The 15,754-nt window shown below is 34.0% G+C and overlaps 1 protein-coding gene across 1 annotated transcript in view; it reads right to left on the bottom strand.

Annotated features, from left to right (window-relative positions):
- Positions 1–10,948, bottom strand: part of LOC129807132 (insulin-like growth factor II) — a 41,003-nt gene extending 30,055 nt beyond the window's left edge. The window contains exon 1 of the mRNA XM_055856178.1: positions 10,664–10,948. Within this exon, the coding sequence (XP_055712153.1) occupies positions 10,664–10,703 (40 nt within the window). The 5' untranslated portion in view covers positions 10,704–10,948. The remainder of the gene's footprint in view (positions 1–10,663) is intronic.
- Positions 10,949–15,754: the final 4,806 nt, after the last annotated feature.

Below are 15,754 nucleotides of genomic sequence, written 5' to 3'. Positions count from 1 at the left end.
AAGTCTTTAAACAGCGTATTTTGGAGGCTTTCCCAGATACGACTGATTGGACAGTGACGCAACAGAAAATGATGTCAAGGCAAAAGAAGGACAGTGAATCCATGGAAGACTACGTGTATTACATGCAGCTACTTGGAGATTCGATAAAAATGCCAACTTCAGCCGTCAATAAGATGATAGTGAGTGGTCTGACGGATCCAGCGATCAAGTCTCACATTTCTATAGGGGAATGCGACTCCGTCGCAAAGCTTTTGGTGAAGCTCAAAGAAGCGGAATCTGTGGTGAAACTGGAGAACGCTCGGAAGCACTTCTTGTCACACTCTGAAAGAAGGGAAGGGTCGGGAAAAGAAGTGCAGCAAGAAAGGGAAGGAACAGGAGAGCCTCAAGAAAAGAAGAAGAAGATTGCGCCAGATGAACAGAACAAACAGAAAGCAGAAATTATTGAGGAACCTCGAAATGATGGCCATTCTTCTGTGAAGTCTAGAGGTTACAACAACGACATAGTGTGTTTCCGGTGCAGGGAGAAGGGGCATATTGCCCGAAAGTGCCAAAAGGATAACCTCTAATTACCGACTGGGAGCGATGAGGGAAGCTCGAGAAAATAAATTTTATGAGTTCGCCAATTTAAAGATGCTGAAGATTGAATTGACAAAGGTAGTAGAGATGTCTACGTAGAGCAAGGTTTTCTTGTATCAACATGGGTGATTAAGACATGGTTCGAGTTATGAAGAAAAGACGTAGTGATATTCTTTGTTATTCCTGCTCTTGGTAGGCTGAGCATGGAATAAGGTTGATTTTTTTGAAAAGTGTTAATCCTTTTCGAACGAGAACATGAATTAAATATTGAGAGTTTATGATGAATTGATTGAATTAAAGTTTGTAGTTCAAAATTTTGTATTTCCTTTTTTTTACATCTAGAAATTTAACAGGATTTAACCACAAGAGCAAGTATGTTGAGCTAATCTATTGGAAATTCAGGCAATTTTCCGTGACTAATATGGAAATGTTGGACTGCATTACTGTATGGAACCAGGATATATCAAAGCAATACATTTCCGGTTTTAATACTAGAGGAAGGTGGTGAATATTTTTCTTGGAAAATGCTGATAATTCTTGAGACTGCGGTAACCAAGCAACATGTTGAGAGATATGATATTTCAGTGTTGAGTTAAGGGCATTATCAGCTTTATTAAAAGAGATATGTCCATGAGTATATCTCAGGTGGTATTTTTCTGAATCTAACACTGATTTTCTAATAATTGACAGGTTCTTAAGAAGAGTAAGAGGATTGGATTTAGAGTCAGTATGGTGGAATTCAAGCTTCTCTACGGAAGTGAATGATGGAAGGATAACAGACGACTTGGAATCTGGAAATACTGAGAGAAAAATCCAACAAGTTGAAGGGGTTACGAGTAGGCGGCGGGGTATTGTCAAACGCAATTCTGTCGGTCTGGTAGATGTCCCGGACAGGTGCACAGTTCTGTTGAGATCCGGGTAAACAGTTACGGACGAAACAGTTCTGTCGGTCCAGTGGGCATTCCGGACAGGTGCGCAGTTCTGGTGAAGTCTGGGTAAGCAGTTACGGACAGAGGGGCGCGGATGGTCGCAATGGCTCATGCCATAGAAGTTCCCCGGACAGTTCTGTCGGTCTGGTGGGAATTCCGGACAGGTGTACAGATCTGTTAGAGTCTTGAGAAGCAGCCAGAAATGTACGGGGCGCGGATGGTCGCAATGGCTCATGCCATAGAAGTTCCCCGGCCAGATCTGTCGGTCCGGTGGGTATTCCGGACAAGTGGACAGATCTAGGGATTCCGTGTGAGCGGTTACGGATAAAAAGCGTTTATATCCGCATGTTCTGTATCCAGTTTTGTTGAATTCCGTGATGCATTTAAGGGTAAGGGGACATGGAGGAGTTCCTAACTACAGTTCTGTTGGTCTGATAATTGGTAATTCGGACAGGAGCACAGTTCTGTGAGATTTGGGAAAAGCATAACGGAAAGAGGGACGCGGAAGGTTGTAGTGAATAGTGTTGGAGAAGCTCTTGACATAGTACTGGTCTGTTAGTCGCATAAGAAAAGGAGATTTGCTTATGCATGGAATTCATTCCAGTGTCTATGCAAAAGTTGTTGGAGTGGATTACGCGAATTTGGAAGAAACGGCAGTACAGGCTGCTAAGTTGTTTCAAGGAAAAATGGAGTTATTAAGGCCAGTGGCAGTCACCTTAAGGGTAAATGGATTGGCAATAGTGCTTAGGCAATAGTACTACCATTCCCTTTTGGCACTGACTACACCGAGGACGGTGAGTCGTCGGATGGCCGAATTGTAGGCGAGATTTTCCACCTGATAGCGAAATAGAGCCCGGCTGGTGGATTCCCTTCCCTGTTCGCGGGAAATTCATATTTCCCGCCTCTCGCTCCAAGCAAGGCCTTTTACTGGCGGTATAGTTCTGTTGCCCGCCGTGTGGGGGATTGGCTGACAGGCGACACTGTCAGTCAGTCGGTAACATGGCCTGGAAGTGTTCGGATGGGGGCACAGAGCTGGGTCGCTGCCGGGCAATTGGCCGCGATAAGCCTTGGCCTCCCAGAGGAATCTTTCAGGGCAGAAGCCCGACAACATTGTGCAAAATGTGTCACAGACGAAGATAATTGTGCAAAATGTATGAAAGACAAGATTTCCAAAGACCTAGTTTCCAAAGAAACAAAAATTACCGAAGACAAAGATTCCAAAGACAAACTGAAAAAAAAAACAAAAGTGTAAAAAACAAAATGGAAAAAACGAAGATTCCCGATACCGCTGTGGTAAATACAAATAATAATTTTTCTTTATTGTTTTAAAATAATATTGTTTAATTTTTTTTAGGCCGGTGGTTCTTAGAAACAGTTTTTTCTCAAATTAAAAGAATTTGGATAGGGGAAATGCTCATAATTTTGTCCAGTTTCTTATTTTGGACACTTTGAGGATAACATTGGACACTAAAAATAAATTGATTAAAATGATGGATTTTTATTCCAATATTTGATGAATAATGAATTCTATCTAAATATTTGTTCTTTTTGGAAGATTTTAACACTAAATACGTTAAAATTTGAATATGATTTGAGTTGAAATTGCTTTGTTGAAAATTCAGTGTGAGCAATTGCTTACGAGAAATATGACAGAACTTCGTGTTTACTTCAGTTCTTATTTAGCTGTGGTGAAGTACTAACAATGTTTCTTCGGTTTTTTTGAGTGATATTATTGAATACTCATTGAATATTGTGTTGATTCTCGTTACTGGTGATTTGTACATTTGATCTGAAGTGAGATTTGCCTTGTGAATTAGATTTTTCGTGTGAAAAATGGGAAATGTTTTAAGACATTTACCAGTGAGGTGATGGCTCTTATTTTGGACAGGTGTTTTTCTCACGAAATTTCGTGAAGTTTTAGCTTTTGTGATGACTAGGTTGGACAAATGCCTGGAGAAACAAAGGAGCATCATCTCTACGAAAGAGATGTAGCGAGAAATGCCTTGAAAGGTTCCCGGAAAGGCCAGGGAATGAGCGAATCCGCACGTACTTGGAGTATCGAAGTCAACTCACTTTAATTAATGATATGGAAAGTTTCCGGGCTTCTGTGACATTCTACGTTTCCCTTACATGAACAGGAAGAGGACTTGGTAAGATTGGTTCATGAAATAAAGAAGAATGGGCATCCTATTGAGGCGGATTAGCTGTCCAAATTTACAGTCAAGTTGGCCAAATTAATAAACAAGTTGTCCAAAATAAGAGCCAAAGTCACCTCTACATATCAATTCATTTTTAAACTTATTAAAACTAATTTTAATAAAAATAAGACGATAAATAGCTTGCTAAGTTTCTAAACAACCCTTCTGAAAAGCGAGTATCAAAAAAAAATCGATTAGTATTGAAAATATCGCACTTCAAACTTGGGATATCGATGCTTATATGCAGACTGTCCAAAATTATGAGCACTTCCCCTATCCTTTAGATCTTTCGGCCCTAGATTCGGGTCTTCTAATACTGGAGGATCTGAAGATCAAATAAAATTCGTCAGGGTTATGTTTTTATTGTCTTGCTTGTTATCAGAATTCCACAAAGTTTTAATTTTATCAATTTTTTAGCAATAAAAAAAATTAGCCTCTACTAAAGGGGCTGCTGCAAAAACAACAGCCTTGGAAGAATTCCAATAGAGCAAGGGACTTTGAAAAACCTCATATCCGATGTCGGAAACTTGGTACACGTCAGACACCAAGTTTCCGACATTCCGAGTTCCATCTAAGTTGGTAGACTAAATTATTGCATTACAGTAGTTGCGATTAAAAAAATCAAAGCTATTAATGAAAACAATACTATCTTTTTACCACACAATGCAAATGAGTTGATAATAATAGTATACAATTGTCAGTTATGTGGTATTTAATAGATTGAAGCAGATAATTAAAGTTTTTATTGTGTTACAGATATTCCAGAGGAACATGAATCTGCTCAATTGTTTATTAATGAATTTGATGGCAATATATGCAAATGACTATCTCACAGATATTGCTAACATGTTCACAAAAACTTTTGACCTACCAACTTTATAAAGTAATTTAATATGCCATCCTAAACATGTTCTAAGCACAGGTACTTGAGTTGATGAAGTATCGCAAAAAGTTGACTCATTTTCAGGAATCAGATAAGAATCATCGTGCTCGATGGTTCACATCAGAAAGTCTGTAGGTAAAATGTTGGATGATTTCATTAGAGGAGAAATTATGCACAATATACACAATAATGTATTCCATATCGTACTCGCAATAATTACATTTGAATTTTTGATTATGATTCAACAAAATGAAATAATTAAGTGTTTACATAATGTTTAATTTTTACATTGTACTGATATGGCACTTTTGGTGTCTCTGCGGGAGATAGGATTTTCTTTTTATGGAAACAGCGAATAGCAATTTCCCAGTATATAGTTAGTATATGGGGTAGGGAGAGGCATAGCTAAAAAAGGACAGTATTTTTCACTATAAAAGGATTTACAGGCGAGCTATTTCTTTTAGGGCCGTTTTTTCCACCCGCTCATCCTCATTTTGAAATCATGGCAAATTAGCCATGGGGAAAGATGGTTTGAGGAAAAGTCAAGAGAAATCGGGGGATTATAACAATTTTGCAAAGTTTCTCATTGCCATCGTCATCGTTTGCAGATAAGAGAGAACTTCCTGGGAATTATATTTTATAATAATGGGTGAAGTGAGTGTGTGTGGCGTTTGCCAATGGGGTTGGTATTTTCAACCCTGGGTGGCTATTATTCGGTTGAAAACTCAAATCCTATTATAATTACTCCGGTATAAATGGCGATATAGGCGTAAACATCCGACAAAATAGGCAAACAAAATTTAATTATCATCACTTTTGCCTTTGATACCAAAATTAAATTAATTGTTCTGCCACGGAGTTATAAAAGAAGCACTTTTTTCCATGTGCTATATCCACTGAATCACATTAATCCAGTGGAATTATGCAATAATTTTCGATTGTAATGGGATTTTTTACTGCTTTTAATCGTCTTCTCAGTCCATTTTGCGTATGGATTAAAAATATTGCAAAAAATATTAATAAATTTCAATTCACTGTAGAATGAAATTAAAAAAGAATAATAGAAAGTCAATAAATTGTTATATGTCACTGAATGTACCATCAAAGAACTGGTTTGGGTTAGTTTTGCATATTTTTTTTTAATAGGGATTGCTAAACAGTCGATTTTCTATGTTTATCCGTTTAGTCTATTCAAAAAGCCCTTGAGGAAAAACGTTTTTTCGAGATTTTTTGTAATGCTGTTATTTATTTATTATCTTATATTTGTCAAAACTACTGTACTGAATTTTATTTCTCGAACTCAAAGAGAGAGCTGTTATGTAACCCGTTTTTATCCAACTTGTCGCTGTTCTGGAGCTTAAGCAGTATAAGATATCAAATTCCGGTCTTCGATGACCCCCTATAAACAACATTATCTCCAGAGTTTTTTCCTTTTTCCCCTCACTCCATTATATCCTCCAAAACCATGCCTTTTCGGTTTTTCTCGGCCCAAGTCTTCTCAATGATTTTCGGATATGTTTTAGAGGTAGTCCAGATGAACATTTCGTTCAAAAAGCTACTAAACAGTGGGCCTGAATGAACAAGAATGAGAGGACGCCCCAGAGAATATTGGAAGGAAGTAGTGGACCGTCCGGTCCCTTAAGGGAACGTTGCAGCCACCAAAAGTAAGTAGGGGAAAGTCGTCTGCCTTTAAATGCAGCAGCCTTCAAATGTTGCGATTTTTTCGTTGTTCTCAAAAGCATAAATTATATTCTATTAACTATTAGGTAGCTATCCATCATCCTCACAAATCATCAAAAAATGGAGATCATAGCTCCTATTTCCTAGATTGTAGATCAAAAAAAAAATGAAAATGAGCTCTACACTGTAATTTTGATGTTCCACAAATCATGTGATTTTTCATAGTAAAAATCATTTTACAAATAAATCTTCCATTGTGACACATAGAAGGTTAATCAGGCTTAATATTTCTGTTAATACATTTTGGTTCAGATGACACAATTTTTGTGGGTGGCAAAAATTTGCAAATATCACCCTGCAGCAGCCTTTAAATGCTAATGTCATGTGCCTTTAAATCCTATCTTTCCATACATCAAAACATGTGAAATCGAACTCCTACTTTTCTCCGACGAACGTCATACAAATACTTATAACCTGCTATCTTGCTCCGGCCGGGATGTTTCAAGTTGACAATTGTCAACTTCAATGGCTTTTTCTTCCAAATTTTCATGTGCAAAACAGTGCTTCAGAAAATGTGAAGAAAAGTTATTGTTTAATGTCTTTTGACTGCAGTGATGATTGTAGTGAGTGCTTTAGGCTTCAATCTAATCCTTTATAGCCCATTTAGTTTTATTGATTCAATATTCTCAGTGAAAAAAAAACATTTAAAGGCAGCTGCCTCGCGTTTGAAGGCAGACTATGCCAGCTGCCTTCATACAAATCGACATCACTTTTTTAATTTCCTCAGAAGGAAAAACTGAGGACTTGCGAGTGCTAAATGAGGTAATCATATACGTCGAATGAACAAGAGAATTTTTTGGTGTAGTAGAAAATAAAATCCATTTTGTGGATTCTTCAGAAAAAAATCTTAAATTTGAAACTCCATTTTTCGTTTGAAGGCAGACGACTTTCCCCTATGTTTTGTAAAGGTATTGAAATTTCGCATCCGACTACACCGTTCTTCATTGGTAATGAAACAGAAGTAGGGGAGACTGGGGTAAAAAGTCACAAATCGGAAACTTCAAAATTCAATATCTTCCAAGATAAAAAAGATAGCAACTCAAAATTTTTTCTATAGATTGATTTCTATAGCCTTCATAGACCTTCTTCAATGTCATAAGTTCCTTAGAATTCGAACAAGGAATTTAGAAAATGAAAAATATCGAAATTTTTAGCCCTATTTTTGAAATATTTTCCTTGCAGAAGAGAACAATTATTACCTACTTTTTTTCCAAAATTGATGCACTGGTGAATATTTTCTAAATGGTTCGGATTTTTTTTTTAATACGAATCCGCTATCTATTTTAGAATTTCACAAAAGTTCTTTTCTCCAGAAATCCTTTTATTAAAAATGACCACTTGGGGTAAAAAGTAACAAAAGGTGTAGAGCAAAAAGTAACAAAAAGCGAAGCAATTTCTGAGGTCTCACGGCGAAAAGAAACGTAGTTGTTTTTTTTCTAAAATAGCTTGAAAAGCGCTTTTCTCGTTTTCTCGATTTTTTCGCAGAGAAAACGGTGTTTTACAAAGGAGTAGATGAACGAATTTTCTATGAAAATATGTCCTTTAGGATTTTTTTCAAATTTACGGAAGCCCGTAATGAAGCGAATCAAAATATGATAATACCCAATGTCTGGTACTATTTGCCCCAGCATATTTGAGAATGGTCACAAAATTACCTTTTAGAAATCGGCTGGATAAACGTATTTCCTTACAAAAGAGAGGAATATTACTTTCACAAAGTTGTAGAGCGGTAAATTTCCTATAAAACTGCGCTAATTAGAAATTTCTGGAGCGCTCGAGTAACTCAGTCTCCCCTACCGATAATTGGACCATTATTTCCGAAATTATTTTATACTTGAACTTAAGTTTGTTTCCAAGCTAGAAGTCAAACTGTAAGCCGGTATTCAAAAACTCCTCCATAAGTGGACATTATCTCGCACGTTCTTCTTTTCCTAAACCATGTTTCTAGCGATTTTTCTCAAAATTAGCCCAAAGCTTTTTCAATGATTTTTGGATATGTTTTGGAGGTACCCCAGGCGAACATTTCATTCAAACATACCTATGACTGGAAAAATTCTCTATTTTGAATTATTAAAAATATGAAAATCCAAGGTCAATCACTTCAGAAATTTTTCAACTGATTTGTTTGAATTTAGATTTTTTGGAAATGTCTTGACATTTTGTATCCGGCTATATCAGTAACATCGTTAATGAATCGGTCAATTAATCGTAATTGATTAGTTTTCTCAAATATTCATTCTTGTTAGCGCGTATGCATTTTACTATTTTACAATAATACACTAAAATACATATTTCTTAGTCAATTTTCTAGTTCAGATTTTTTCCCGATTTGTGAATAAATTTAATCGTTAATAAACCGGTATTCACTGAATAAACAACCAAAAAGATAATTTACGGATAGCTCTATCTAGTGAATTCGAGCATTCCGCATAGATGGGATGCTTTGCCACCTAATTTTGAGTAAACTCCACTCGACAACAATTATCTGAGATTTTTTACAATCTCAGTTTCTGTAATCCGAGTTTTTAGGCTTCGCATCTCCAGAAGTTCTAAAGATAATTTTTTTTTAAAACTTATACGATTTCCAAGAAAATATTTCTAATTTTAGTATAAACCTTTCTTTAAAATAGAAGCATATCTCAATTTCTCAAAAGTCGTCAAATTTCTAACAATCGCCGGATTTTTTAAACATGTGGTAGAATAATTTTACTTTAGGGGTTATGTGAGTCAACAAGACTAAAAGAACATTTTATTTCTTATTTTTTTTACATAAAAAATGTGATTCGAGCACTTGTATATATTGGATGAGTTCATATATTCTGTCAGTAGAAGAGGTAAAAAGTTTGGAGTGGTATATCTCAACTCCTGATGAACATAATTGGATAGTGAACTATTGTTGGAAAGCTTGGTTCATTAGCTTTCAGAATCTGGTATACTTAATCTGCTATGGGTAAATCATGGTCATCCAGAACCATTTATGTCGAAGAAGACACTTTTTGCAGCGTCATTTTTGACCATCTACTGCTGGGACCAGGAGTGACCCACAATTCTCGCACATGGACTGTTTGTTGGAGGAACTCAAAAGGTACAATTTGTGGAAGAAACTTTGTTTTTGCACATCTTACTTTTTTTTATTCATCGACTTTTGCAAGAATTTTAACATTTTACACGCATAGAAAAAAATGACAGAAATCCTTCTATCTCATTTTCTGGACAAACTAATGAAGATATCGACTTGGAATGTTCTAAGTACTCCCCCATAAGTTGATCCAAGGAATCCAAATATCACATCTATTTCATCCCCACGTCTATCCTTCCCCTCCAGAAACCACTTTTTTAGGATTTCTGTAATTTTTTCCTTGCGTTTAACACTTCAAAATCCTTGCAAAAGTCGATGAATAAAAAAAAGTAAGATGTGCAAAAAAAAGTTTCTTCCACAAATTGTACCCTTTGAGTTCCTCCAACAAACAGTCCATGTGCGAGAATTGTGGGTCACTCCTGGTCCCAGCATTAGATGGTCAAAAATGACGCTGCAAAAAGTGTCTTCTTCGACATAAATGGTTCTGGATGACCATGATTTACCCATAGCAGATTAAGTATACCAGATTCTAAAAGCTAATGAACCAAGCTTTCCAACAATAGTTCACTCATCCAATTATGTTCATCAGGAGCTGAGATATACCACTCCAAACTTTTTACCTCTTCTACTGACAGAATATATGAACTCATCTAATATTAATTACAACATTTCAAATATATTTTCTGAAATTTCATTTGAAAGTTTTAAAAAATCAACTGTTGAAACTGGATGATTTTCGGAGAACTTGAACCTGAAATTTTTGAAAAATGAAAAGTGTATTTTTAGGAGTTTCAAAAAATACAAGCAAATCTTTTAAAATATAAAGGCGTACGTAACCTTTTAATAAACTATAATATAGTGAAAGTTTTTTTTTTAAATCTTTTGCCAAGAAATTAGAACTCAACAAAAAGATTAAACCTTTAGGTATGAAGTATGAAGACCGTTAAATCATTCCGAGTGATATAATGCTCCCATTTACTTTTCTCTTAATAGAAAGTATAAAAATTTCAGAGTTCCTCACCTTTTTAATTAAAAAATAGTTTAAGCAATAAAAACCTTAACTCAATTCCAACCCAGTGGATTATTTTCACTATCACCGCAGTTTGTGAACAACATTGACACAAGTTACCAATGAATTCAACGTGATGGAGACCACAAAAACGATTTTCGTAAGATTAATTCAATAACTAGGAATTTGGTAAATTGAATCACCAGATCGGTCGTTGCATGGTTGTTCATGCATCAAAAGGATAATTACCTCTCCTCTTCGGGTCAGGACACCCACAACGAGAGTTCATTGGTGGAATTCCTTCTCGTTCTTCCTTCGTTTCCTCCCCTGATCGATGTGAATTCGAACAAATTATTCACAGCTTTTCCTCTTTCATGTAATTAGATTTATATACACCAAACGTTTCTCTCTCTAATCCACATTTCTGAGAATTTTCTTTACGTTATGTGCATACCGTTGAGCCAAATTATACGAATCTGGAATTAAAACTTAATGTGCAAAGGGTTGGTCTGGAGTAGGAAACGGGGTAGTTGGGAGTCATACGGAAAAATTAGTGATGAAACATTTAGATTGAAAGTCCCTTGGAGAAATTTACGCCAAAATTTAGCATTTGAAAAAAATCGCCCAAATCACCTGTTAATTAAATATTGAATAAAAAATTAAATAATTAAAATCGTGCAATTTTGTTTTTGCAATCACCGATTTTAAGAAATACAAAACAATCCCAATTTTTTTTTTAGAAATATGTACCTCAATTTTAAGATTAATAAAGATTTAAGTTTGGAGTTAAATATTCAGTGCCAAAAATTAAAAATTTCTTAGTAAATTTATTTTATCTCAAAGTTTTCCATAAGTAAAAGACCCAAAAGATCTTTGGAACTTGCTCTCAAAAATTATAGGTAACTTGAAAAAATTTGATGTTTTACCATTTAAGCTTGGTTACTAACTTAAAACATTTAACACTTAAAAAATAATTTCAGAGAAAAAAAAAACATCTTTATAAGCATTTCACATTGAAAATCTCTCAACAGGGGTAACTCATGGCTGTTAGGGGGGGAAAATGTTTAGTTGTTTTTCGCATTTTTTGAAATTCGTTGTATTATTACTGCACCAACTCAAAGAGAGAGCAGCTATAGGGTAAGTGTGCCTAATTTTGACCAGCTTTATATTTCGGCCACTTTGAGTGGAATTTCGGCCAAGCAATTAAATGAATTACAATTATGGATTAAATCTTAGAATAGTGAATGAATTTATTTTGCTTTTAAATATTTATTCACTTTAGGATGTATTAACACAAAAATCGTTTAATTTTAGGTATAATTTGAATTTAAATTGTATTGTAGAAACTCAGTGTGGAAAGAGTCTTACAAAAAAATGTGACAGATCGATTGTGTTTCTAGCAGTCTTGTGATTTGTGGTGAAGTGCAGAGGGTTTTGCTTCGACGTTTTTCAAGAAAATTGATGAGTTTTCATTAAAGATTCTTTCTGTTTAAGTTAAAAGTTAATCATTCTTTTAAATTTCGAGTAAATTTTCCCAGCTGGATCCTGTATTTCACGTAAAAACGTAGACACTTTGTGAGCGTCTCTCCCGTGAGACAATGTTGCCTATTCCGTCAATATCTTTTGCATTTCTAAATTTCTTATTCATATTATTTATTTATTTATTTATTTATTGCACTTGAGCTATTATCCATGAAAATTGTTTTGCTTGATTACAAAAACAAAAAAAAAACTTAAAGCGTGAGTAAGTTGTGTTTTAAAGCGTCCACCGCCGTCTTAGCGTTGATAGCCAACCTCCAGAGCAAAGCGGTGGAAAAGCTCCTTCGTAGGTTGTATATGCCAAACATCCATAGGATGCGTATGTTTACAGAATGTTCACGCAGAGCAAATTGAAACATTTACAATAATATTGGAAAACCAAAATTAGAGTTTATCATGCAAAACATACATAACTTAATATGAAGCGAGAGAAAATAATGCTCAAGGTAAGAGATGTCTGAATTTGTAAATTTATTTTTAATTTATGAATTTTACAATGCCCATAGAAAAAAAGCATCACCTCTATGAAAAAGATGATGTGGAATAGGCCTTGGAAGAATTCAGGAAGGGAAAACTGCTACGGGAATCTGCGCGTAAATTTGGGATGCCAAGGTAAAGTCTTCAGGTCTTCAGAGGAAATTACATGGAAGATCTCAGGGCTTGTGGGTTATGTAAACGTATTAAATTCAATTATTTTTAAACTCGTTCCATAAGACGTTTTGAAATTTTCAATCCGTTGCTTCACAAAAGGTGCTCACAAACAAGGTGGTCGATATTACACTCAAAGTGGTCGGAATACTACCCAAAGCAATGTCTATATTTTTATTAATTTTTCAATATTTTAGGAACTGATTTAAAGAAAACAAAGATGATAAACTAGTTTTTAGGCTTCCATATTAACTCTCCCGAAAAGGAAGTAACAAAAAAATTCAATATGTATTAAAAATATTGCATTTCAAACTTAGGACTTCGGTACTTATTTGCAACTATGCTGAAATTTGGCACACTTACCCTATAATCGACTTTTTTTCAACTTGTCACAATCTTGGAACTTAAACGGTAAAAGATATCAACTTCCGGTCTTCGGTCTTCGATAAACGTCTTTTGCGTTTATTTTAATATATTAATAGATATTTATTTTACTTACCGTTTTTTTATTTTTTTGCACCTGAAATTGATTAAACATCATCCATACTAAAACTAAACGCAGGAAAAAGGAAAATCAAAATCCCATATCACTTTTCTATGTATTTATTTCATCAGAGTATATAATAATATTTTGTCGATTTTCATTTATCAATTTTTTTCAGTTTCTTTTTTTTTCATTTTCAATTTGAACATAGAAAAATATGTTTCATAATCGTTATAAAATATTTTTTTCTTGTCTTTCCATCATATAAACTCATACAATGTGCTCCTAATCTGCACACTCATTTACCATTACTTCTGTCATCTTCTTTACTTTGTACAAGGCACATTAATATGTACACCTTAATTCTCTTTTTTTTTCTTTTCTATTTCTTGGATTCAATATGGAGATATTTTGGAATTTTTCTGGACACTAATATCCTCTACAAAGGATATCTATAGAAGTTTTTGAGGAGATGATTTTTATTTATTTTTATGCTACCATGGGGAGTACAATAGTGTCCAAGGAAGGCTCCAAAGCATCTACAGAGATTCTGTTTTTCTTTTTACAGGAATTTCTCTCAAGGTTTCTCTGTCCTAATAACTTTCTCCGTAATATTAATCACAATATACCTACTTCATTTTTCAGTAGTATTCGCTAAACTAATTGATTTTTCTGCTTTCACTTTTATTCTGTTCCGCTATATGTGATTTTTCGTCTTTTTTTTCTTTATTTTTTTTGTGAATTTGAATGCAATATGTAGCATATGTATAAGTATGCCATTAAAACTATGATATACTTTAACATAGATTATTAGGGGACATGAATAATAATTTGGGATGTTTGATAGTTACTTTTTTTCTATATTTTTTTCTGATTTTAATATTCTGTTGTCGTGTAAGCGAAGAACCATTTGCAAATAAACTTTAGAAAAGTTATTTTTATTTTGTTGATCCTTCCATTACATTTTACTTAAAAATTCTAAACACGGAGCGATCATAAGAATTAGTAGTACAACAATTACTAACAATTTATTTTTTTGTGATTTTTTTATTTTTTTTTCATAGTATATAAATAGTAATTTACGTTATTTCTCATCTTTAAAACACGAATATTTATCATCTATCTGTTATCTCTTATCATTTTAATCAGTTTTATTTAAAGTTATTAACCATTTAGTTTATTTCTTTTTTTATTTTTCTTTTTTTTTACTCTTTAAATTTTGTAATTGAATAATTATTTTCTTACGCTCTTTTTTCTTCATCAGACAGTATAAAAATTCTCATCCAACGTCAATTTGGCCAAAATATGGTAGACGTTATTGTTAAATTGATTTAAAGTGAATTTATACATATAAAAATCTAATACATATTAGAAGGAATTTTAAAGGTTTTTAGACATTACAAAAAATATTTCAAATACCGTTTTTTCTTTACAGATATGCAAATAATTTTTGCATACATTAGATTTTGAGTGTATGTGGGAGAAGGTTCTTAAATTTACTCACAATTATAACATTGATTTAGGAGAAAACATGAAAGATGAGGATGAGGAAAAGAGATTCTGTAGTCATTGATACAAAATCTTGTAATGGGGGAATTTCTATGAAATGTGATTATTTTAGAGTATAATTAGAGGAGAAATAGGAGATAAAGATTATTTCAATGGTTAAATATTATAGTCAGTGTGTTAGACATTTTGAGAATCATTTAAATATCAAGTTAAAAGGATTGTTTTAAGCTGTACTTCTGAATGATTTTAATTATTTTCCATTTAGCAAGAGTGTGTGTTGCCTCATTATTGGCAATGAGAGGCAGAAGAAAATACGAATTACAACTCAGTTTAGTGCTGTTTGATTTAATTGTGGCGCAGACAATATAGCGTTTTGCAGAGCTATACCATGAATAGCAGAGCCATATTAATTAGCAAAATAGAGCTTTATTTTAATTTTATAGAAAATCAATAGAGATTATTAATGTTCATTTCCGGGGAGAGATAGAAATAAAGTCCACTTCCAACTATTTTTGGTTATAAAATATTAAACAGAATTTTCTTTAAATTTATTGGAAAAGTTATACAAAAAATGCGAGTTTTCTTTTGTTGACCAATATGCAATTGCTGTAACTGTCATTATTTGTGTAATCTCTGATGGGTCTCACCTATAAATAATAATCCAAGATCTTAGTAAAATGGAGAACGGAAGGAATCAATGAACTACTAAACTAATACGGAGATGATTGATTCGAACGGAGCAGTAGAAAACTTCAGCATCTGCTTAGGGATGACGGTTTGGGTTTTTCTTATGCCGAAAATAGACGCAGGCTGATTCTCGAGAATACTCAGCTCAAAAAATTTGGCGGTAAAAGATCAGCCCAAACTAGGATTAGTGTTTTCAGCGTAAATTTCTATTAAATGTGTACGTACACTTTGATTGCTGAAAGGCTTTCTAAGTGTAAAATTAATGCATTTTTCATACAAATAGGAATACTCAGACTTTTCTTTTACTCCAATCTTAATGCATTTCTAAGATTTTGCGACATTGCGTACCATTACTCTCTATGTTCTTTTCACCCAATTGACATTTCGAAAAGCACCCAAAAACACCCAAAGCGAAGTTTTAATTTTTGCCACTGTCGCTGATATCGCTAATCCTTATAAATTTCACTAGCCCT

This window comes from Phlebotomus papatasi, chromosome 3 (genome assembly GCF_024763615.1).
Source record: "Phlebotomus papatasi isolate M1 chromosome 3, Ppap_2.1, whole genome shotgun sequence".
Taxonomy (NCBI): domain Eukaryota; kingdom Metazoa; phylum Arthropoda; class Insecta; order Diptera; family Psychodidae; genus Phlebotomus; species Phlebotomus papatasi.
Note: the sequence above shows the minus strand (reverse complement) of the source record. Positions and strands in the feature narration are given on the sequence as shown.